We start from the raw sequence: 25435 nt of genomic DNA, 5'->3' as shown, positions 1-25435 counted from the left end.
GATATTTAAGGAAGGACAGGAATTTCCTGCAAGGGAATCTAGAAATGGAGCCTAAAGATCTCTGCAGCTTCTCCCAGGACTGGGAAGAATCACCTGTCAATCTCAGACCATTTTGTGTCCAGCATCCCCTAAGTCAAAGCTTTTAAAAAACATTTGCATTTAAATTTTCCACACATTAAATTTAAAAGCATTAACACTTCCGGAACAATGTGTAATTCCAATTTAAATGCAGACAAGATGTATTGCAGATTTAAGGATTACTACAGACATTCATCTCTATGAGGCAGCAAAATTAAATGTATTGTAATTCCCAATTTGTCCCCAGAAGAGGAACACACTGCATTGTCTATGAGAATGTGTTTGCCTGTCGACTATAGAAAAGATTTCACTGTAACTAAAATAATCAAAACAATCCCATTACTCAAAAAAAACCATCTAGAAAAGCATCACACACTTTTATCTTGGATGCATTTGTTGCTCAAAACCCACAACTTTTGAATATTCCCAAGTTTTACCTCACACATCCCATAAGGGTTTTATGGCGACTGTAACAGAAATAGCATCAGACACAAAACCTGCCAGGACAAACCAAAGACAAGATGCAGATAAAAAGCCTCAGTAATCATCTGTCCATGCATCACATATCTGCCATCTTTAATTTCTGAAGTTCATACTTGTAGAAAAGCCCACTTCGGACAGCAGCTCCCTTTCAGGCCTCTGCCAGGAGCATCTCCACAGGCACCTGAGGAACGCTCCCAGCTCTCACCTCTGTCCAAGCCCTGCCCTCACTGTTACTGAGGTGAAAAAGAGAAAGTTTTCAAAACTCCAGCATAATCACAGGAAGCTAACTAAGGAACCCAATGCTGTCATTCTCTGGGCCAGCAACAGGATTTCAAAGCACCACCTGCCCTATTCTGCTCTGTTAAGGATGCCAAGCAGCAGGAACCTCTCTCATTTCTGATGTCACACTGCTACAGCGAAGGTGACAGTCTTTAACCAAACATGAAGTCCTTGTTCTCAGCCTCATGACTGGCATTATGTGTGGGCAGGAATCCTGAAATCCAACAGCTCCAGAAATAAAAGTTGTATCACTCACAGGTTTAGATTTGAGAGAAATAATCAGCTTCTGACTGTATGGATCCCTCATTTCTGCACAGCAGCAACAAAAGCTGCAGCATTCCCGTTAGTTAGTTGTGGTAAATTCTCATCTCATGTTAGCTGCTTACACAAATCAGATGAACAATTACACGTACAGGTCCAGCTTTTGGCTTTCTTCTTTTCAAATCAATTTCTCATGGGAAGAAGCATATTCTGGTAGTCTGTGTCTGGAGACAATCCTGATATCAAACACACAAATGTGTCATTTCCACCTGAGGAGGAAAATCCTAGAGAAAGTGGTCTTTAACCAACTCAGGTTAGGCTGGCATTGAGGGCATCAGGTGATGGTCCTGCTGCCACACACACCCAGCTGATGCTGGTCCAAGTCTCCCTCTCTGCATCTTCACCCTCGAGTGCTGGCTGCACAATTCCCACCACCTCCACAGTGGCTCTCCTGAGTCCAGAGACCTTTTGGAAGCCTCCTGCTCCACAGCTGCCAGCTCAGAAAGGTGACATCAATCACAGGATGATCTGTTCAAAATAAATGAAAACTATGCCTAACATTTCTTCTCCTGAAATCGAGAGGGGTTTTGGCTCAATATCATCCTCTGGCACCTTTCTGTTGATCTCTGTCCTTTTCATCCTTCTCAGTTTGTCCTTGAATTCAGTTGATGCCACTTCGTTTTCTGAATGACAAATAGGCCACTGCATCCTGGGGCAAGAATTTCTTTGGATTTATTTATGCAACTGTTTTGGATCTACTGTACTCTGAATAAATATTAATACACAGTTTAAATATAAAAATCTAAATACATACTAAACATGCAGACTGTGGAATATAAGTCAAATAAAAGAACCCACTTATAAAGGCCCATGTTTGTATTTACTATGTCTCAAAAAAAAAAAAAAAAACTCAAAACACAACCTGAAAATTGCACTAAGAAGTCAGGAAAAATGTACCACTCCTAAATTGAATATTCTGGCAGTAATATTCCTTTCAGCCTTCTAAGGGGACAGAATTTGCAGACTTTTGAAACCTGCTGCTTTCCTTCTCTAGAAAGCATCACTGTTTTAAAGGACACAATCTTACTCTGTGAAAATAAATGATTTTGTAGCACACTTTTACTAACACAAAGATCAGGGAATTAGTAGAGAAATTGTTTCTTGGATACCTTGAGGTGGTAGTTATGACAAATGGCTTCTGATGCACTTGTGAGACAGAGATTTTGGCTTTCCCCACACACAGGCCTAATTACCACATTAATGAAGGCTATGGCTATAAAGGAATAGCAGGGCTGACTCTGCTAAACCTCCTTGAAACTCAGGCACAGAAAAACAAACATTGCCTTCCATAGAAATGGCTGCTTTAGGAGCCATTGGTGATAAATCCTGCGTATTCCCTCGCAGCCTCTGATGCCAGAGATGCCAAAGAAACCTTATCACAAGGGTTTGCTTGCACAGCTTCAGCACTGAGAGTAATCCACTAAGTATCCCACACAATACTCAGGTAGAGCAGGTAAGAATTAATTGGTACCTTTCCCACCCACCCCCCCAGAATTTCTGATGCTGAAACTGTTTTTCCCTTCATTGAACCAGCTCGGCCTAGACTGCCTTGTCCCGCAGTGACATGTATATTGAATACAAATCAGACAGCAGAGCTTTAAATCTGTGTTGCAGCTCTCATTTCCAATTCGAGAACTGTACTATAATCATAAGCTTCTGCTGGATGAAAGGAAATCAGCTCTCTGAATATTAGCTAATGCCACATTTGCAAGTCCTGAAGAGATCTGTGCTGTTTAAAAAAAAAAAAAAAAAAAAAAAAAATAGATCATTTCTCGTGAACCTATATATATGAATCGCTTTGTACTGCTCGACTGATAGAAGCGATGCCTGTGCTGGGATTAAACCCTTTTCATCATAAAACCTCATCTGGTTCGGAGTCCAAGTCCATCAAACCTTTTCCCTTTAAAGTCCCGCCTTTGATTCTACATCAATTTATTCAAACCGCAGCTGGGTGGCTGAAAACGAAAGGACAGCATCATTTAAACCAACCATGTTCCTAACTTGAAAGAAGGACTATAATTAAAAAAATGGGCATAAAAGAATGGAAATGGGATAATATTTTTTAATGGTAGTTCAAAGGCCGACAGATGTCAGAGCCTTTGAAGATGTCAGTACACTGAGCAAGGAGTTGCCATTAAATAGTTTGCCTGAGAGGTGAAGCAGCTTTTTAATGACTGAAAAAGCCCTTGCAGACACATCCTTGTGTTTTTAATTTGTCAGAGTTTCTGCAGTATTTTCTGATTAATGACACATGATTATAACTGCATAGCACACATATTTTTATACTTTGTTAAATGAATACTTTATTCCACATTCCTTCAGTGCCAGATAAAAACAGGAAAGCTTTACTACAGAGTCTGAAACTATTCAGATTGCTCAAATATTTATGGTAATTTGAGGGGATTGGCCAGATCCAGAGCTTCGATGTGTTGCTACCTTTTGTTCTTTAATGGAGCTATTACTGCTGCCACCACAATGTGCATGCATTAAGTGAGCATGTGACCCAGTAATGCATTGTGCCCTTCTCGTGCCCTAAACAATCAGAGCTTTCATAATTCACTGATGAACAAAGTCATCAAATCAAAATAACATCTAGAAAAATCCTAGGGTTGATCCTGAACAATACAAACAATGGCTGCCAATGTATTGTAAGTGGAAAATAACTTTTCCAAGGGAAAAAGCATATTGCTAGGAAACATCATGCTCAGAAGAAAAACACCAATATTTAGAAATGCAGATAAAATCCCCATCTTGGGCTGAGAAGATGCTCCTGCAACATCCTTCATCTCTCTCTTAACATATGCAAATTTTTTCTATTTTCCCCACAAATGGAAAATGTAGTAACCTGAAACACAGGGACAATTTCTTTTGCTGTCAGGAAAAAGCTCTCCCATCACTACAATAGCCTTTTGTGGATGCCTGCCAAGCTGAGCAGGTACAGCCCAGGGACAGCCCAGCCCTGGGCAGGGACAGGAAAAGCCAGCACTGTGTGCCCTACCTTGTACCACACCTCAGAGCATCACTCACATGAGAACACAGTCATTACAAGGGAATTTGATTAATGTGCTGCTCCTTCTGCTCTTCCAGCCTACATTCAGCTTGTAATTGGATCATAAGTAGAAATGTGATGGACTCAGCTGAAAGCGTGCAGAGATTGGAGGTGCTGTAGCAGAGCTTTGTGAAATGAGCTGCTGTTCTGCCCTGAATATTGGCAGGATTTCATGAGTAGGAATATTTGGCTTGTTGCAATCCATGTCCATCAGGAATGTCTGTGTACCATCCCCCTCAGGAGCCTCCTGGAGGGGAGGGAGGTGGCTCTGGACACTCGCTGCTCCGTGGTTCTGCAGCGGGAGGTGAAGGAAGCCGTGAGCCAGGGCTGCTCTGCCGCGTGTCCCAAACACTGCACAGTTATCCTGCTGCAAAAGCAAGCACTGCAAAGTTTGAAAAGGAAAAGAACATGGAGAAAAATGCAGAGAAAAGAACATAATTCTGAAATGGAATCCCCCCACATGTATTTATTGAATGGAAACAGAGCTCTGCTCGGAAGAAACATGGCGGAGTTAGGATTCCACTATAAAGAATATGGAGAATTGGACAACTCCCAGTACAGACAATGGAATTCCCATTCCCAGCTAACCTGCAGCCTTCCTCCTTGAGTCATTCCACAGTTACCTTCAAAGACAGCTTCATTTAAAAAGCAACACAAACCCTACCACACACCATTAGACCACTTGGCTTTATCATGAATCTCATGTAGATTTGAAAACTCGGTCTGAATTAATGTTTCATTACACACTTTTGCCACTTTTCTTAGAAAACAAATAACACCTGGGAGCAGGCAGGAAGCTGCTCAGCAGGATGGGGTGGAGCAGCCCCTGGGAACACCCATCAACCAGAGCAGAGCTCATTCCCTCTTCCATCCCCATCTCAGGAGTTGGGCAGGTCCTGGATACCCGGGGTGCTCAGCAGGGGTGTTGGGACAGGAACAATCTCTGGATGGAAGAAAGCAAAGGAGCAAGATCTACACATCCAAAAGGCCCTTGATGTCATTGCTGTATAGAAATCTGTTCAAAATTCAGTTATTATGTTTGCCCTGTGGTAAAAATAGCAGAATAAAATGTTGAATTTCAAGCAGTTATGGCTGAGCTGAAATAAACCTTCAGAGAACAAAGAAAAGGCACTTCTCTAAGCTGTGGGACTTTCTACAGAATTCCAAATTATTTACACAAACTAAAGGAACGTTACTCACAAAAGATGCATCAGAATTCTGAATAAACATCATAAAGTTCTTCTAAAATGGGAAATATCAGACATCCTGAAAATAATGTTTTGCTACAAGCCCCATATAAGCAGACAAAGCTGAGCCATTCAGACTCTATCCATTAGAGGGCAATAATACATGTACACACACTCAGACACACACAGATACACAAACACACTCCCTCACTTATCCCAAATTGATTTTAGCAGGAAAGAATTAATATTTTCTGTCTAACATTACCAATGGTATATTTTCAGCTTGGGTCCTGTTCCCTCCACTCCCCCTGCACTCCCCAACAACAGCATCCAACAGATAAAAGGAACAATAACAAATTATTGTTTAAATTTGCTTTCCCATGAGGAAATCCATGCAATACACAGCTTCAGAAGGCTTCCAGTCAGTTATTATCAAACTTGAGTAGGCTGGACAACCAAGCATGTCTGTAAGCATGGCAATCACTGCAGGGGTTCCCAAACTTTGAACAAAAATGTTCTTCACGTGCTCATCTCCCACCTCAGTCACTTTTCCTTTTCCTCACAGTGACACAAGAACCTCTGACAGCAGCAGCCACTGCAGACATGGCAAGGGGCCAGCGCTCTTCAGCTGTCTCTTAGAGCCACAGACAAATCATGCAAGGGCATTTTTTGATGTTATTAGAGGCACTCAAAGGAGGCAGCTCGTGTGCTGTGTCTTCTGCTTCCCTGCTCCAACCACACCAGCCTACAGAGAAACCAACTGATAAACCTTGTTTATCTCAGGTCCCCAACCTTCTGCTGCCCCCACTTGCAGCATCCCACAAGCACAATTATGGTATCAGCTCTCAGGGACAGGAACTGTCTGTTGTTCCATGTTTTCACTAACACAACATAGACTCAGACCCCCGAGAGGATTCCAGCAATACAAATAATTACCAGCAGCCCCTAAACTACTGCTTGTCAACATCTCATTAGTTACAGGACTGCTGGAGTTCACAGGGACACCCAGGCAGCTGGATCAGTCACTTAATGACCAGTAATTCCTGTGAGCATCCACATTCCATTGATTTGTGTTTGGGGTGGCATTTTCCCTTTTGTTTGTTTGTGGGCTTTTTGCTTGTTTCTATTTTGTTTGGGTTTTTAAAAAACATATTACCCTGCAATTACCAATCCCTACTCCCTTAAAAACAGCACCTCAGGTAACGATGTCATCTACCAGCTTATTGTTTTCATCAGCTGCTGAATAAATATTAATTTTATACTAAACTGGATGTTTAATTGAAGATCTGAATTTCGTAAGGACCAAGATGAAGATGTAGAGTAACACACTGCTCCTGCTGCTACCCCAGCCATGACACAGGTGCCCTCCAACCCACAAATCCCTAAGGATACCAAATACAGCAGGAGAACATGCAGCTTCCTTCAAATGTACAGTGTACTCTGTGTTTGCAGCAGCTGTCTTTCCAAAAATCACTTTCTCCTCTGTTTCTCTTTTCTAAATTCATTTTACAGATGCCAATACAGCAGAAAGCACAGTCTACAAAAGAACTCAAGCTGTCAGAGGCAACTTTAGAAGAATCATATCACCTGTGTGGAAGATGGAGTTCACTCTTCATGGGATTTTCAGATCTGTTTCAAGTGAAAACACTGTGTCAGAGGGTTTTGTCCCTTTTTTTACCTTTTTTTTCCCCCTTGAACTACCTTAGTGATGATTTTATGAACTCTGAAGAGCAACTCTAAAACCTGCAAATGGAATATTCATGATCAGGCTGATATTTGAGGGGTCAAAAGTAAAGCTTTCTTATTTGTGTTATTTTAGGAGGACTTTCAGACACATGAATACAAATGACGCTGAGATATGTAATTGCAGTTTGAAATATATTGTTTTCTCCATGAAACAGAAATCTACAGCATCCCTGACATCGATTCCTGTCATTTTGTCATGATAAACACTCAGGTATTAAGTACCTTCCACATCATGCACCCAGGCATGATTCCAATTAGTGCTGAATAGAAGACAAAATGTCACCTTAATAAGCTTCAATTTGCAGAGTCTTTGAACACTCAATGATATCATCGCTTTGCCAATCATTTCTTGTACTTTGGCTGCTTTTTTTCCATCTCACCCTGCCTGTCAAAAGGCAGTCTTTCAAATCCACAGAAAGGGAAGACATGAACGACGTCAGTCATTGGTCTGACTGAGCTAAAAGATCCAAAAATGACTCCCCAGTACATCAACGGAGAACTGTGATGTGCACAATATTCCCTCAAAGCTAATTTGCTGCCAACATGTAGAGTAATTGGGGGAAAAAAGTCTACTTTCAAGTCATACTGTGAAAAATATTTTCTTGCATGAAATCAGCACTAAAGACCTTAAATCACTGTCACAGTCTGTGCCACTCATTCAAATGAAGAAACGGTTTTTGTTCAGGTAAGGTGACAATCATTTCTTCAAAGGTGACTGGGCTGAGGAACAGCTCTGCTCTCTGACTCCATACTGAAAATAATCACTGTACTTTAAAAGAATGGATTTTATTTCTAATTTGTTTCTTAGGAAAAAAAAAAAAAAGAAAAATGTTTTCAAAAGGAAAAAGAAAAATTGCAGAGAAGGTATGCACACTTCTGTGAGCTCAAATGTCTGAGGCCAGCACAAGCCCACAGCCCTCAGCTGAGGATTCATGATGTTTTCTCTATCTGGAATATCCCCAAAAGCAGAACCTAAAATCCCTGCTCTTATCTGGGTGTGAGGGAAAACAGAAACACCAAATGGCAGCAGAAAAGACAAGAGATAAGGAACCAGGATGGAAGCGTGGAGCGATAGCAAGGCCATGCTGGTTGTTCAGTGGGCTCTGCAGGGCTGTGCCAGGGCAGCTGCTCCTGCCTGAGAGCCCACAGCTCAGAGCTGGGGATGGGAAATGGGATCTCCTGAGCTGGGCCCCTGCAGGGGATGGTCCCAGAGCACACAGCCAGTGCCCCACGGGCAGCACCACCCAGGTCCAACAGACTCCTGGCACTGCACTGCGCTGCCCCATCTCCCTGGCTTGCACATCCCACAGAACCCTGTCAGGGCCCTTTGCTGGCATGTCCTTGTCACCCACAGCTCAGAAGTGGCAGGGGACAAACCCCAGCCCACGGCTGTGTGGGGTGTGGTGTGCCCAGAGTCCGTGCCCTGGTGAGAAAGAGGCTGGATCAGCTCGGAAGGGCTGGAGCTGGGAGCACACACCGGGCATGGCACTGGGCTGGGAGCAGGGCTGAAAGAGTGCACAGCATTTGGCTGCCCCTCCATGGGATGGGACAGCAAATTCCATACTTCTGAGGCAGCAAAGACTTGGAGGAGTTGCTACAGACGCCGGGGTTCGACCAGTGGGGAAACAGCTGCAGAGATTTTACTGGTGAAACACTCAAGCCCGTGTCTGTGCCAGCAACATCATCCCAGCCCTGCAGAGAACCCACCCTGGGGGCCTGGGGCTCGTCCCCCTCGCAGCTCCTGTCTGTGAAACACAGGAAAACCAGAGGAGGCTCCCATTTTTCTTCCAGGCTAAAGCAGCGTGTGGAGGAACAGGCAGAGCAGTGGTGGGGCACGCAGGGCAGTGCAATTTGCCATAAGCATCTCAGCTGCAATTTGTTACTGGTTTTCCACTTGAAGGTTCCTTTATAATACTTTAATGTGGGAGCGTGCAGAGCTGTATGGATGGGCTCATATTTCTCAGCTGACATATCTTCAGCCAAAGTATGTCAGCTACAGGAGAAGGCAAGGCTTTGCACTGGCTCTGGGATTTCTTCTTCCCCCATCAGAAACCACATAAAAGAAAAACACAAATAAATCAGCTCTCCAAAATCGCTATTTATTACCTCATCATGAAACCATCTACTGGACCCTGCAGTGGTATTGAGTAATATCATTACTTAAACCATAAAGAGGTTGTATTTATTACTCGAAATTGGGAAAATTAGCATCCATATGGATCTTATTGTTTTACGAGCAGTATTGCTGCCAAAACAAGTGGTGTTAACATTCCAAACTACAGATTGTCACCATTTCTCGCCCAGTGTCTCATTCTTTCACTTGGTATTTAAAATACCTTTGAATTGAGGAGCTGAGCGGATCATAGAACCTCTCCTATCAAGATATACATCATTTAACAGCCAAACTTCTGTTCAAAACTTGATTTATGGTGGCAGTGAGTGAATGGAATTAACATCTGATGACCTAAGGAAGAGAGACTAAATTGATTTTGGATAATCTTTCTTTAGAGAAGGGATGGGAGAAAAAGCACACTCTAAGAAATTTAACTGCTTAATTTGCAATACATAGTACCTTAGTAGGCAATCACAGACAGGACACCCTAACCTCCATCCCTAGAAAAATGACGGTGTAAAACTCCATGAAATTAATTTCCAGGCACAGGAAGCATAAAGGGGTCACTGGGAACAGCAAGCTGGATAAACCAGGGCAAGGCAGGCTTGAATAAAGTGATTGTCTTCTGCAGTGAAAGGGAGAAGTGTCAGTGTCATTTATCTTCAGCAAGGTTTTGATACAGACTTTACAGGGTCTGTACAGTCAAACTGAAGGGATACAAACTGCAGGGATGAGCAGAGTGTGAGCAGAGAACTCACAGGAGGACAGGAGGAGTCAAGAGTCAGCCAACAAGTGGCACTTCTCAAAGTTCAGAATGGGCTGATAGAGCTGAACACCTGCTGCAAAGCCCTGCATGATGGACACAGTGACTCTGTGCCCTACTGCAGATGGCATTTCCTGGGTAAGCAGTCAGTGTGGAGAGCGGGGTGCCATCCACAGGGACCTCAGACACTGCAAGCTGAGGAATGGACCACCAGGACCTGCAGGGAGTTCACCAAGCCAGGTTTATTCAGCCAGCAGAACTGAACACCAAAGAGAAATCAAATTGCTGTCTTCAACTGAGCGTAAGGAATTGTGGAGAAGACAGAGGCAGACTCTTCTTGAAGGAAGGGCAAGAACCTAGAGATCCAAATTTTAACAACAGACATTCCAGCTGCGTATCCAGGAAAAGGGAATTCACACTGGATTGGTAAAGCACTGGAGCATTTGGCTCAAGAAAGCTGCAAAATCTCCACCAGTGCAGGTTCTTCAAAACTCAGCTGGACTTGGCCCTGAGCAACGTGACGTGGTTTTGAAGTCAGACCTGCTTTGAGGAGGAGGTTGGGCACGGTGACCTCCAGAGGTCCTTCCAACCCAAATTATTCTATGATGCTGTGAAAAAACTCCAGAATGAATGCTGGTCTCCCATTAGAGGATGTCCCTTCAGCACTCAGGGGAACGTTTGAAGTGGATGGCACTGCTGTTTTCCAAATTGCTGCACTTGTTCTATGAACTAGAAGTCAACTTCCTTCTATTCAACAACTGTCGCAAACACATTACAAGGTAACAGAAAAAGCAATTTTCAAAAGAACTAAAACCCATTAATAAAGTTGTGAGCAAGCATTCCCTCCTCCGTGCAGCAGACATTTACTGAATTTGTTTAGTTGTAATATTTGGAACAATCCAATACAGAAACTACACTTTGAAGACTTGGACACAATTGGAAGCAATATCAATAAGCAAATTCAGAGCCTGGCTTTGCTATACACTGATCTTCACATAGAAAACACAAGCTCCTTCAACCAAATCAAGAGATCAATCAAATCAAAATCAAGAGATTTTATTGTAAATTGATTGTTTCTGCAGACTAACACAGTATTTTTGCCTCTGCTTAGAAATTACATTATACCACCTCACATGCTGCAGTTACTACCTGTTTGTAATTGATCATTTCTGACTTCAGGATTCCTTAATGTACCTTTAATGTGAAAAATGTTTCGCACCACGCACAGCTTATTGTCTATTAGTGTAAATCATTCCTTGCGGCCATCACACACAAACCCTGCCTGCAAAGCCACACCTAGTGGATGTGTTAAAACCTGGCATAAAGATCCTTTACATCTCACTCATGAGCAAAACTGATCTCACTTCTATTCAGAGAAATTAATCTATGTTTATTAACACCTATGCAGGAAATAATCACTTCTTTCTAATCAAGGAGTGCTGCTATAAAATAAAATTACTGCTATATGATCTACACCCTGCCCCTAGACAAGTGAAATTATACACTCCACCTTCAGCTGCCAATATTTAAAATGAAACAAAAAAGAATATAAAAACACTGATTGCAATGTTATATTAATTACCAGATATATTCAATTTCATATTATAGACACAGAAAGTCCATTTTGCTGAAAAGAACTCCATCTCAGATTCACAGTTCATATTATGTGATGAGCTAGTTTCTATGGCAACTGCTTTCTCTTTTACATACACTGTAGACAGCACAAAATGTCTGTTGTCTCCTAAGTTAACTTAACATTTTTAATCAGCAGATGACAATTTGTGCACTATTATGTATGCCTTCCAAAAATGTCTTTAAGTATTTCAAGTGCTGGGCTGACTGAAGTATAAAAGGAGAGAGTGAAGTCACACTTCCCACCCCAAATTCCTCACAATCCAACTTCAGTTCTAATGAGAAGAGTGAAAGCCGAGGAAAAATGCTGGAGACATCAGAGATGATCACCCACCATGGCACAAGGACACTCTGAAGGGTGCATGAAGTGAGGAAGTGGCAGATGTTCACAGCTGGACCAACAGGTGTTTGAAAGGTGTCCCAGCCGGAGGCTGCGGCTCAGCCAGAGTGGGACAGGAACACAAACGTGCCAAGGTGGGTTCACCAGAGCAGGGATGTGCTCAGGAGACCCAGACCCTGATGGAGAGAACGCTGAGCCTGCACTGTCTGCTCCAGTTCAGAGCAAAGGCTCATTTTTAACTCTTATCTCAAGGATTATGCCAATGCTGCAGCCCAAACTCTTCCCACAGCTCCCCTGCATTTACTCAAGTGAAAACCAGCTCTGTGGGTTCCCAGTATTTGAGTATTTCCACAAGGAACTGTTGCATTTGACCATTTCACAGCAATGCTCTGAGTGAAAGCCCAGTGTAAACATCTCCATGGGACCTAGCACCAGATCCCTGATTTCAGCAGATATTCCCCATCAACGGGATCCATGGCAGCCCTGAGTCAGCAGACTGTGAATAACAACCAAGGAAAACCACACAAGTGCTGCAACAAATATTTGGTACTTTACATCAACAGTCATGTTCATTATCTTGGGCTGACTGGTGGTAAATTAAACATGCTGCAATATAGCCAAAAGCTTTTGTTTGGGAAAGGCTAAAAGGGAACGGCTGTCTGTCTACAGGAGTCTGACTGGCAGCCCAAGAGCTCTTCTCCAAGTAAAATACAACAAACAAATATTTAGATTGCAACTCCAGGATTCAGATTGGCTGCAGAGAAAGCCTGCATTGCAAGCAGTGCATTTCTTCTCATGCCAAAGACATCTTCTGCTAAGAAAAGGAAAGGAAGTAAAAGAAAAAAAAAAAAGAGTAATATAATTTATTTACTCCAAATTGTAAACAGAAGTGACTTCAGTAGCACTGTCAGCATCTGAATGTTTCCCAGGCTACCTCTATCTGTACCCTCCAGATCCCCTCAAGCAAATTGCTTCCACTGATACTGGGAGAATAACCATGTGGGAACTGGTGTCTGGAGATATTCAAACAATTACATGAAGCAGAAGAGTTGATCAGTGATTTAACTGTAGGTAACAATAGGTTCTTTCAAATCAAAGTTGAAGAGAGTGTCCTATTCTGAAAAAAAATGCTCCCCAAATCCTTCTTATTAAAATACTGTAGTACTGCAAAGTTACTGTAGCAGCAGTATTTGCGTACAGGCAGAAATTGGGCATGAGTTGGGTATTTAGCTATCTCTAAACAAGTAGGTAATGTCTCTACTGGGTTTTTTTTCTGTATTTTCTCTTGTCAATAGCTGATAGAGCTCTGCAGCAGACACACAGCAGCACAGCCACCCTTCATACATTTATGGAGCCACAATAAATGTCCTCTATTTCCCCCACTTGGTTGATACATTAATTATCTACACAGAACCACAAACATATACCAGGAATGTGCTGTAATGAAAATAACTATCGTTGCTGGAATGAAAATAGTGATTGCTACTGGTTTTTTATTTTAACTCTACAGGCTCAAATTAATTCAGACAAAACCAGGTGCAAAGCAATAGCTGCAGAAAGATTGTTGATCCCAAGTGCAAAGAAAGAAATTTCCAAAGAGAAGGCAGAAAAGAAGTGATGGGATGTGCTGTACATGGGACACCAGTGGAGGAGCCGCTGATTTCTGAGAAGGGAAAGCAAACCAGGATGCTAAAGGCCAAGGGGATGATGGAAAGTTGACAAAGCAAGAGAGGAAAAAGGAAACGGCTCCTTCAGCCATGGGATAACACCTGATTAACTCTTCTTACCACCTCCAGCCTGTTTGTCGGGGATTTTTGTAACAAGCTCCGCTCTCAATGTCTGTATCCACGCAGCTTCAGAACTACTCAAGGTTTTTCTTTCCCAACCAATAAGGGTTTCTTGAGAGCCCCAAGATACCCCAAAAGAGCAGTGATCTCTTCGAGCAGCCTCATTTTTGAGAGCACAAACGTTGCCTGTTAAAATTGAACACCGTGACATCAGTGACACGTGCGGGCAGAACGTGCCCGAGCACTCCAGCTGCTCTTGACCCAATTATGACTGGATGAACACAGTGGTCTGGCCAATTATCTCAGAACAGAACCTGGAAAGAGGATTCAGCTTCCTCATGGAAACTTTCTTTCCTCTCCTTTAGAGCCAAGGGCTGTATTTGATGTTACAGGGGTACGTTTTATTTCTTCTTCTCGCCCAAAGGTCAACGGTGGAAGAACAAACAGGAAAATGATCCAAATCTGTACAGCAGCTGGAACATGGAAATCTTTGAGCTGGTGGAGGGCACGTGGCAGATGCTGGGGAGAGAAGGACATTCAAAGGACAGAGGGGAAATATAAGGGCACAACTGGTACCACAGACCCCTCCGCTTCAGTTATTAAAATTTCCTAACCTTGCTATTTCATTTCACCAAGCAAACTGGATATATTCTCTGTGACCTGAAGACTTGCTTCAGAAAATCACTGATTCCATAGCAAGAATGCTTTTATTAAAACAAAGGAAGGTCTCCATCACACAAGGAGTTCCCTGTTTTGTGAACTGGTGGATAAACAAAAATTACTTAGGGAGGTGCAGAATGTATGAGCAAATTTAACAATGCTCCTAAAGAAAATTCAGATATCTAAATTAAATGGAAGTAGTGATTCAAAACTATTCTTTAAAAAAACATAATCCATGTGTGATTAGCTACTTTAAAGAATAACAACATTATGGCAGTTCATAGAAAACGTACAGGATTTAAAAGCCTACAAGAACACAGCATGGCATAAAAGCCTTTGTATTGCTTTGACTTTTATTGACCTACAAGTCAATTTACTCCTCCCCAAGCATTATAACCCCAGGTGAAAAAATCAGAGCAAGACTCCTAGAAATGGTGAAATCCAGGCAGAATGCAATCGTTACCCAGAAATTTATCATCAACACAAAAGGTGGAACGCTTCAATCAAATTCCTTTCTTGAAAATATATTAGACTTACACTTCACAAAGAAGTAACATTGTTTTATATTTAAATAATATCCGGCAAGGCACTCAAATCTTAATTTTTATACTCTAGATGAGATTAAAGCATCAATAAATGTATTTATATTTGAATAAATTCTAACTGTTTTGTATAGTGTCTTTCACAGTATCTGAAGACCTACGTGAAAGTAGAGACCTTGGATATGCAATAAGAAAACTCAGTCTTTACAGTATTAGCAAAAGAAATTGATCTGCAGTACTCAGTCATCGCTGTCTTCAGGAATATAGTGAGAAATACATATTTTAACCATGTGTATTAAGAAATACGTATTTACTACTCTCTCATATGGAAAAGGATTTAAGAAAGACTTCCAGTGAATACCTTTAATAACGGTGCTTTCACATCATTCAACCAACACTGAGCAGATACTCCTATGTGATTAACACTAATTATTATTTAAATTTTTCAAATAACCCAGCAAATCCACTTTTCATTTCGCCAAGCAAAATGGCCTCCGCTCCTATTGCATCTCACCTTCGCTGCGACACAAAGCACTCCTAAAAATTACTGCTGTCAAAGATGGTTCCAATTTAACAGGTTTTTAACATGCAGTGTTGTTAAATACCCATTAAATGACTGGGTTACCTTTGTTTAGAGCCTGACAAATGTTTCATAAAGGACACTGGCCGTTAGTCATACCAGATGTCCAAAACACGCATTTTTAGTAAACATATGCGAAGATTAAAAAAAAAATATTAAAAAGCTGGGCTATAATTCCATAAGAAACACCAGTATTGTCTGTTGAGCTCACTGCAAAGACAGAGGTGGATTTGAATACAAAGACCAGAGGAAGGAACGAAGAGCAATTTATTTTCCCAAATGGAAAAATCTGCATCCTTGAAAGCTGGGAGAGTCTCACTAGAATTTAAACAAACAACAGCTCTTCTTGTCAAAGCAACTGCCCTTTCTTCCCTGATTTACATGTCATTCTCATGGCAGCAATGTTCAAATGACTGTACAGGGATATTCAAACTACAAAGAAAAGCTCTGCAAAAAGGCCAAACTCTGCTTTTCAGACTGTTCAGATTCCCCCAATAGCTGTGAAATTTCCCAGTTTTCCACAGAGCACCTGTAGTAGCATCGTTGATCCCCCTGAAAACAAAAAGCACAACCAAACTTTGGGCTCCAACCTTTGCCAGAAATGACCCCCAAGAGCACAAACCAGAGCTGGACTTAGAGACACCTCCCAGTTCTCAGAATTCGCTGAAGAGTGTCCCTTTCCTTTTGTATTCAGTGTTACAGAGCAACACAGGAACTGGGATGAGCACTGGTGTGGAGACCGAATAATTCTATATAATTCCAAAACTGCCTTCTTTTAACACAGGAGTTACAGCTCTGCCTTTGTCCACAAAAAAAAACCACCAACAGCAAAAATGCAGGTGAGAGGAAGCTACAACTCTGAAAAGACACTCGCAAACAGATCCAGAGCTGAGATGAATCTATCTTGGGCCAAAAAGAAAAAATGCAAAGAGAAAAACCAATCCCTTGAACCATTTAAGGCTTTGTTCGCTCTTACAATGCAGCGGAAAATAAAAGGCGAGGTTTAATTTTTTTTTCAGAGGCCACCTGAGTATCCCCTAACCAACTGTTCTCACAAAGTATATCCCGTTTTCATTGGAAAACCACAATGGTGGAAAAGGAGAAATAAGTCCTGGCTTTGCAATATACCTCCCAACCACTCCCAAGAAGCCGTTTGCTTCCTAATGGACTTCCTTAAGCCAGATTTCGATAGTCTGAGCCGTTCAAAGTAAAAAATCAATTGATTTCAAAAGTAAATTTTCAATTCAGTTTCATTTAGCTCCATTAGAGGTGTTAGTAAAAGCCACAGCCTACCACTCTACAGGAAAGTAGAGTGAAAATGCCTCTTAGTCTGAGCCTAGCATCTCCTAGGGAAGGTGGTGGTGCGCGGAAAACGTGTCATTAAAGATGCTTTACCAAAATGTCCAGTTTGGGTATAAAATAATCCATGCGTGATAAGCAATTCTAACGCTGATTAGGAAAGATTATTTTCTGTAAACTCTTTAAACTAGAAAATCACCTTAGTTTTTAGAATATTGCCATTGCAGGCCTTTTTAATAAAGGCTCTCAGGAAAATATACCACGCCGTCCTTAGAAAATACACTGAAAAAAAGGCAGTAAGATGGTTTTTGAAGTGAAAACTCATAAAGATCATTTTCCATGCTGACAGTGTGCATTTCATCCAGAAGTTTGAAGAGTCAAATGCTACCTCAGCTGGGGGTTATTCTGCCAAATGGCTTCCAACAGTGACCACAGAGATGGAGGATGGGAGGGGTACGTGTGTGTAGGAAAATAAACGTGATGGTAAGCGACCCCAAACCCACATCATCTTATCAAACATCCGACACACGGAACCAAACGCACAATGCAAATCTAGAATACAAAAACTGAAACAAAAAAGACATGAACAAAAGGAAATAAAGCCATTTGTGAGTTACCTGCAGAGATTTAAAACAAAAAAAAAAGCACACGAATGAAGCAGATATAATTCACATGGATTTGCCCAAGAAGAAGAAAAGGAGGGGTGAGTGTGAGGGCTGGGGGGGAAAAAGAACAGATACCTTTTTTTCTTAAACAAATCCATCATGAAAGAAAATGAGACAAGATTATAAATAGGCCGAGTTATAGCGCACCATGGGATTTTTAATCTGGCTACCTGTGGTTTTTGCAGTTAAAGCCCTATTCAGCAGTAGGAAGGGAGGGGGGAAAGCGGAAAAAGAAAAAAAGAAAAAAAAAAGAAAATCGAAATCACGTTTATGTGCCAGTTTCGCAAATGCTCCCCCAGCGAGCACCACCAACAATGCTGGCAAACAGGAAACACTCATTATCAGCAATTTCTAATAAGCGGGCGCCTTTCAAGCGCTATTGATCGTTACCTGGCTGTCTCGTTTCCTGCTGTCCTGAGTTTGGCTCTCGTGCTCTGCCATGGCAGCGCGAAGCTGCTTCTCCAGTTTCTCCATCTCCCGTTGATGGTCTCGGACCAGGCAGTCCTGCGCTGTGTTGTGCTGCTGGAATAGGTGCGTCTTCTCCTGTTCATGCTCCAGCTTCAGCTCCACTATCTGATTGGACAGGGAGGAGTACAGTTCATCAATAGAACATCCTTGTCGTCATGACAACTCGTCTACAGCTTAATTTCCCCCTTAATTTCATCAAGTTGGCAATTTTATTTTTACGTCACTATTACCTCACCTCTTAAAAAGCCACCGTTAGCGTGACAGAATTCCTCCAGACAATCCCAACAATGGAGACAACCGAGCAAATCCAGCGCATCCTTACCCAATTTGTTGGTACAAATGTCGGAAGCGTACGAAAAAATAATATAAAAAAAAAAAAAAAAAAAGGGGAGGCATTGTCACATTGTGTGGCGGGTGCCCCCGTATCCCGCTGCTGCTCCTCAGCAGGACTGAGGATCCTAAATGGTTAATAGGCAGCCTGCTCGCCCCTTCGCTTAAGTATACACACACACAACCCCCCACCCCAGCAATTAAAGCTTTGCAAGAATTCTTTATGATTTCCAAAGCGAACGCTCTTCCTGCGATATTCCTCAACGCTGGCGCATAGAGTTGTCTTTTTTTTTTTTTTTTTCCCCTTAAATAAAAAAAAAAAAAAGAGCAAGAAAATTATAAAAAAAACAAAGCTCTATTATCCCGTTGTCAGCTACGCTATCCCAACATAAACAGATGTATGTGTTCCAGAAGGGCACCTGCTGTGCCGCAAGCTTGCACCATGATTTCATAAGAAGCCCTCTATTCTCAGGAGCCGTTCCCAGTCCGCACCACACTGGATGCTGTGACCTTGGCCACTCTTAGCCTCTCCCCGCTTGCCTGAATGGCAGCCTGAGACCAAGGGCCTGGTTGCTGCAGCTTTGATATTAATCCTCCCGCCTGCGCACAAAGGCACCCTACCTGGCCTGCACACTGGAGCGGCCAGGCCGCCTTTGAAGCAGGTGATGAATAGGGACGGCAGGAAGCCGCTTCCCCACTGAACTCCGGGCCACACAGCTGCTAAGAACAGTCACTTGGATTTTTCTTCAGTTTTGGTGGATTTCGGAGAAGGAGGAAGGGGGGGAAGGAAGAAAAATAACAAAAAAAAAAAAAAAAAAGAGAAATCTCTTATCGTGAACATGGTGGGGTATTTTCAGCATGAGAAAGGAAAAAAAGAGCGGACGGGAGGAGCCGCTGTGTGAGCGCCGAGAGCGCCCGGCACCTTATCTTAAAGCTGTAGCATTCAATTCTGGGATGATATCAGCTGGTTGCCCGGCTTCCGCGGGGAAAATTTGAAGCTAAGTTAAAATAAATTTTAAAAAAAGGGGCATTTATTCAAACTGCAGATCTGCATGTTGCAAGCTTAAAAGGGAAACGTACCGTCCATGCTGTGGTTGGGAGCATCCTTCCGCAAACGGAGCGAGAACAGATGCAACACCGCATGGTTTAACGTATCTACATTATTTAATAACACTAAAGACCTCATTAAGAGATGCCTGCAGAAGTCCCTGCAGGGGTTACCCCTCACATTTCCCAGGCTGGACCCGGGATCCTCACACAAAGTTCTTCACGCCAGGTTTTTGCCCAAGGTTTCTGTACAAAACTGGTTTCTCTTGGATGCTCGCGGCGGCCTAAGAGAAAAAGCTGTTGCTCCCTAAAATAACTGTAGAGCCTTTGCCTGATTTAGGAGAAAAAACGTTCAGTGTTCCTTCATAAATAAGACCTGATTAAAAAAAAATCGTGTCAACAGCAGAGGCCTTTCCCTTCAAACATTTTGCTGTCTTAATTATTGGGTTTTCAGCTGGTTGTTCCATGTAGTTTGCTGTGGAGAGCTTCAATTATTGGAGATGTCACTTTTTTACCAGAAGACAAGGCAGCAGGCAGGGAATATGACCCAGAGGGAGCAGGGGACACATCCTGCTTCTCCAACTCTGTACACCTTTACCACACCAACCAAAGTAAATTGTTTTGCTTAGTAATCTCTTCACTTTCAGCATTTATAGACAAAAAGATTTTAATTTAGTAGGTGGAACGAGCAAAAGGTCCTTCAGCAGGAGGGGTGTCCCCTCTGCTCATCCATGGGAAGAGAAAGGGTGGTACCATGAGGGGAGGTGTTTTACAAAAGGCAAATTTGTTGAAGAAAAATTTAAAAACTCTCCTCATTTAAAGCTACATATTCCCCATGATGGTTTCGGTTTGGTACTTTAAGATGTTTCTGGCAGGGAGCAGAGGTGGAGAAACAGGAGAGGAGAGAAAGAATGAGGACCAGAGCATTTTCATCCCTCAGAGGCCCTCACACCCATCTTCCCTAACGAATATTAGCAGGTATTCCACATTCCCAACCAACAAAATAAAGAACACAAATTGACTGAGCAGCCATTCCCTGCCCTTGTGAGCACTCCCTGAAGCTCCTGCTCCCCTCAGAACTGCTGCCAAGCACTATGGCTTTTCTTCCACTCCTCCCTCTCTCATTCTTGTATTTTTATTGGGTTGTTCTCTTAAAGGAAAAAAAAATTAACATATACCAAAAAACTGAAAGAGAGAATCCATGCTGCTTTTTAGCAACAACAGGACTTCATCACAAGAAACTGCACGAAAATTGTATTAATTCTTCACAAACCAGACAGATCCTGTCTCCTCTTTGAGGTAGAGAGCGCCTTTATGAATGATATAACAAAACCACCTCCTTCAAAAATTCTGTCGTGTTGAGATCTTGATGCTGAGCACTTCATCAGATCACATTCAAGTGTCTGCTCCAATGCAGCACTTCAGGCACTGGTAGGTGCTATACATTTCAGCCAGACAAGCAACACGACGTTCACAATGGGCATTAGGGGCGAGGCTGAAAAGAAACATTCATTAAATAATCGTGTGTGCCCTATTACCATAATCACAGGGCATTCATTGTGCCTTGGATGTTTCCTCATCTTGTCCTCCCAAAGATGAAAATCTCTCATTCCCTTCCCTGCGCATCTGTTCCTGTCTCCAGCCATGGCCTGGACACAAAACCAAGCAGGAATGTCTGCTTGACCTGAGAGAGCCTTTCTTACCACTGCTGTTATCAAATAACACATATATTTGAAAATTATGATCTCTTCTTAGCTGAATTCTTCGTTTTTTGTTTCCACACAGTGTGATAGAATAACGTTCAAGGCAACAGCCAACAGGTGATTTACTAAACTGTCATCTGAATTACACTATTTACTTTAAATTTAGCTTTTAATTACACTATTTCTTCTAAATTTATCTTTTAACTGAAATTTAAATGTCCTTACACTTGCAGAGAAAAGGATGTTAAGAAGAAAATTAAATTCTTAACAAAGAGCTAAAAAAGATCAATGCAAGAATTGTGACAGCATCTTGTTGCTCACTCACACACACAAACAAAAAGGTGCCAAACCAATCTGGCAGCGTGGTTTGTGCCCAGGCCAGTGACAACTCAGCTGATGAACACAGGCAGATGGAATTGCACTCACAAGGGAAGGTGCTTTAGGACAATTTGCTAAAACAAGAGACAGTCTAATACAGAGCCAAGGTGAAATCCTGCTGCTGTTAGCACTCCCGAAGAACAAAGATCGACAATAAACAGCCCACTGATCGCAGGAGATGATTTCAGAAGCCAAAGATTTGTAATTTAATCAACACCAGCAAATACCTTTTGAAAGTCCCTAATTTAGACAAGGCCTTCTACTACCCAGTTTTTGCTTTTACATCACATGCTAAGTTTAGGCTTTTCAATGTTAGAACAATTTCAACTTGTTCTCAAGAACAAGCACGCCTTTGAAATTCTTTTTAGAGTCCCCAAAGGAGGGAAAGGAAATTAGTTAGCTCACTACCTCTTTGAAAAATGTAACTGCTACAATAAATATTTGACACCAAAGTATGAAAATTCATGTAAATTTATGTCCACAATTCCAGAAATATTTTAAGTAGCACCTATATAAAATATGGTTTTGCAAGGCAGGATGATTTTATAAGCACTGTTTTGGCATGACTGAGCTGAGGGCTGGAGAAGCCACCAATGCATTTCACGTGTCACTGAGCTAAACTCACTCTGCAGCACACCTACAGCACGTCTGTCTTCAGTATTTCCATCCTAAAATCATTTAAGTGTTTGTAAATCAGGTGTTTGCATGATTACCCTGCTGAAAACCAGCCCCAGCCTCTGCCCAGGCAGGGCACAGCACATGATCTGTCCCCAGATAACAACTCCAGCAAAATGGAGCATTTTCTGTCTCCTAAGCCTATCGATAAACCTGTGTGTTCCATGAGGATATGGGGATTACCCATCCCTGCAAATACTGCTGCTGAAAGTAATCTCATCCAGCAGGCTGAGGAGTGAGTGTTAATCACGCTGGGGTCTGGTTCAGCATAACTTTGGGAGAAAAGGAGCATCTTCACTGCAAGTTAGAGAGAAAACCAGAACCTCTCTTACCAGAGCTCCTTTGCAGCAGGTAAATGAAATGGATTTTAATTTACACTTTTCTGGGGGGGAGATTTTTCTATAAGTTGAAACACTAAGGTCTCCCAAGATATAAGGGCTGTAGTGAGCCAGGGGCAAAGGGGACAGTGAAAAATACATCTGTGCAGAAGCACACATTACCACACATGGGGTAATGTACATGACTTTCTATTTCATTGCAGGCTGCAATAATTTAACTGGGATGACTGTGTTTTCTGTAATACTTACACCTTTTCACCAACCACTAATAATTCTTTTTCAACTGCAAACTAAGAATTGCAAGAAATTCTCTAAAAGAAACAAGCTGGTCTTTAGCCAAACTGCAGTTTGATTTACCCTCCCCTTAAATAATGCACCTGAATGGTCTCACTCTCACTATATAAAATTATATTCCTGATCTGTACATTTTTACTAATAAAGGCTTTTTAGAATTTTAATATTTTTAAAGTATGGGCAGCATAAACCCCACCTCAATCATTCCATCTTCCCAATCTTCTAGCATGAGTAAAATTTTATTTAAATCACAGAACCACAGAATTGTTTGGATTGGAAGAGACCTTTAAAGCTCTTCTGATTCCAAGCCCCTGCCATGGCCAGGGACACTTTCCACTATCCCAGCTTGCTCCAAGCCCTGTCCAACCTGGCTTTGGGCACTTCCAGGGATGAAGAGTCCACAACCTCTCTGTGTCAGGGCCTTACCACCTTTATGGTGGAGAATTTCTTCCTAATATCTAATGTAAACCTGCCTTCCTTCAGCTCAAGGTCATTCCTCCTTGTCCCATCAGTACATGCCCTTGTGAAAAATCCCTCTCCAGCCTTATTGTAACAATATACTGGAAAAGGAGTTGCATCCCATGATTAAATCCAACTTGGTGCCACGATGAACATCAGGAGGTTTGTCCCCTCCCCTCCCCAGCCCACCCACACCACCAAACCCATCGCGGGCTGCAATGAGAAATATTTCTTTCCAACTAACAGACCTTGAGCCACAGCAAATGCCTGTCTGCAGCAGGCTCTGGTGCAGAATTTGCTGTATGTAGTCTTTGTTCAGAGATTCAGTTTATGCAAGGACCTGCTCTGAACACAGAGCTGCCTTCCCAGCCTGACTCGCTGTTTACCGCAGGCACCCGTTTGTGTTTCTGGAATCGCCTTCCTCTCCCTCCTCCCCTCAAAGTGGATTCTCTGACTACACAGGGAGCTCAGGCTTTTAACTCTGAATCACACACGACTCAGATGCCTGAAGGAGACTGTGCAAATACCCATCTGTCTGGTTAACAATTCTGTAAGCAGCAATGGCACCAGGAGAAGATTTCCACTCACTCTTCACTTGGAGGTTAAATTGGTCTCCTTTTCCCATTTGTGAGTTTTAGCTATAAAGTAAAAAGTTGATGTTGATTGAAGAAACTATTCCTCAGATATTCTGCACAAATGGTATTCATCTGTGTCTTAGGATGGTTCAAAGGAAACGTTTATGCATCCTAGATTAATTTTTTAAATGAAATTTATGCAGCTTGTTGCTGATGACATGAAAAATTTAGAGCTTCTACTAACGTGCTCATTTGGCCTCCTTGCAAGAACAGACTGTATTTCAATTATCTTAGAGTACAGACAAAGAGGAGAGGAACAAAGCTTTTCACAAAGACTCTCTCCTCACAACTAAACCAGCATACTAAAAATGGATTGTGGATCTCTGAAAATAAATGGCCAGGTTAATGTACAGCTAAGAAATGCTTGGCACATCGGTCTGTCCGAGGAACAGCAGATTTCAAACTGGGCTTTGCAAGTGTTTCCTTCACTTGGGAGGGTAAGAGGCTGGTAAAAGAGAAGCTAAAAAACCAGAAAATGAAGAACGAGGCCAGAAGGAAAGCTAGGATGGAAGTGCAGTGGCAGGAACTCAACAGAGCAAGGGTACGGGGACAAAGCGAGCTGGAGGTGGAGCTTGTTACCTCTATTAGTGTTAATTACTAAGTGAATGTTTTGCCTCAGAGAACCTCACTCTTTTCTTTAAATTAGCCTCACTAGAAAGTTATAAAAGACAAAAAGATCTACAAATATTCTTCCTCTCCTCTCAATAACACCTTCCTCTGCTCCAGCAGACTGCTGAAACAAGAACAGTGTCCCAGCAGCACCTCAGATGTTGTCCTTGCTGCTGGCAGGTAACATTACAAACATGCTTTTTTCACTTTTAACCAGCTATTTTGCACTTCTTTACCTCACCTTCTTTATTATAAAAGGCATATTTAAACTTAACCACACCTTTGTCTTGCTGCCAACTTAAAGGCATTGCCTATTGACTTGTCTTTAGCACGATTTCAAAGTGACTTCATTAAATACCCAGGAAAATATTTCTGAAGGTGTCTCTTTCTTCCCTATTCGGATACATAGGACAAGATGACAACTCTAATTTCTTCATAACTTTTACAGAAGTCAGAACCCAACAATAAATGTCACAAGAAAGGATTTCCTGAGATATAGGGAGATTCTTCAGCTATCATGTAACAACTTTCCACTTCCCTATGGAAGCATGAATGATTATTTTTAAAGGGAATAAATGCAGTTAAAGATGAACCAAACCAAAAGGATTATTTATATATTTAGGCTGGCATTTAATCTCAGAGAGTATGGCCATAACTCATCAGGTAACCCCATCCTGCTATCACAACAACTCATCAACTGGTTTTTTGTGTGTTCTCTCCATGCTGGAATATACACTTTCCTAGGCTTTGGCTCTCTTACTAATCTTGCATCTCATTTATTTCACATTCACTCAGTCACTTCAGCAACTGTTCACAGCAAAAAATGGGTGTAACAGTGATCACAGTGATTATTAATGGTTTGGGTTTTTTTTAAAGGACAAGCTGATGCTATTTAAGCATTAGGATCACATTGAGTTCACTGGAAGTGTTCCATTCTCAACAATTTATGAAAATTTGCTTGAAACAAAGATGTGC

At 42.0% G+C, this 25435-nt stretch overlaps 1 protein-coding gene across 7 annotated transcripts in view; it reads right to left on the bottom strand.

Annotated features, from left to right (window-relative positions):
• Positions 1-25435, bottom strand: part of CEP112 (centrosomal protein 112) — a 158179-nt gene that overhangs the window by 68742 nt on the left and 64002 nt on the right. For all 7 annotated transcript variants that reach the window (XM_053995052.1, XM_053995050.1, XM_053995055.1 and 4 more), the window contains exon 20: positions 17915-18097. In XM_053995052.1, coding sequence (XP_053851027.1) covers positions 17915-18097 — 183 coding nt within the window. The remainder of the gene's footprint in view (positions 1-17914; positions 18098-25435) is intronic.

Source organism: Vidua macroura, chromosome 19 (genome assembly GCF_024509145.1).
Source record: "Vidua macroura isolate BioBank_ID:100142 chromosome 19, ASM2450914v1, whole genome shotgun sequence".
NCBI classification, from domain to species: domain Eukaryota; kingdom Metazoa; phylum Chordata; class Aves; order Passeriformes; family Viduidae; genus Vidua; species Vidua macroura.
The sequence above is the reverse complement of the archived record's forward strand: the minus strand, read 5'-3'. Positions and strand labels throughout refer to the sequence as shown.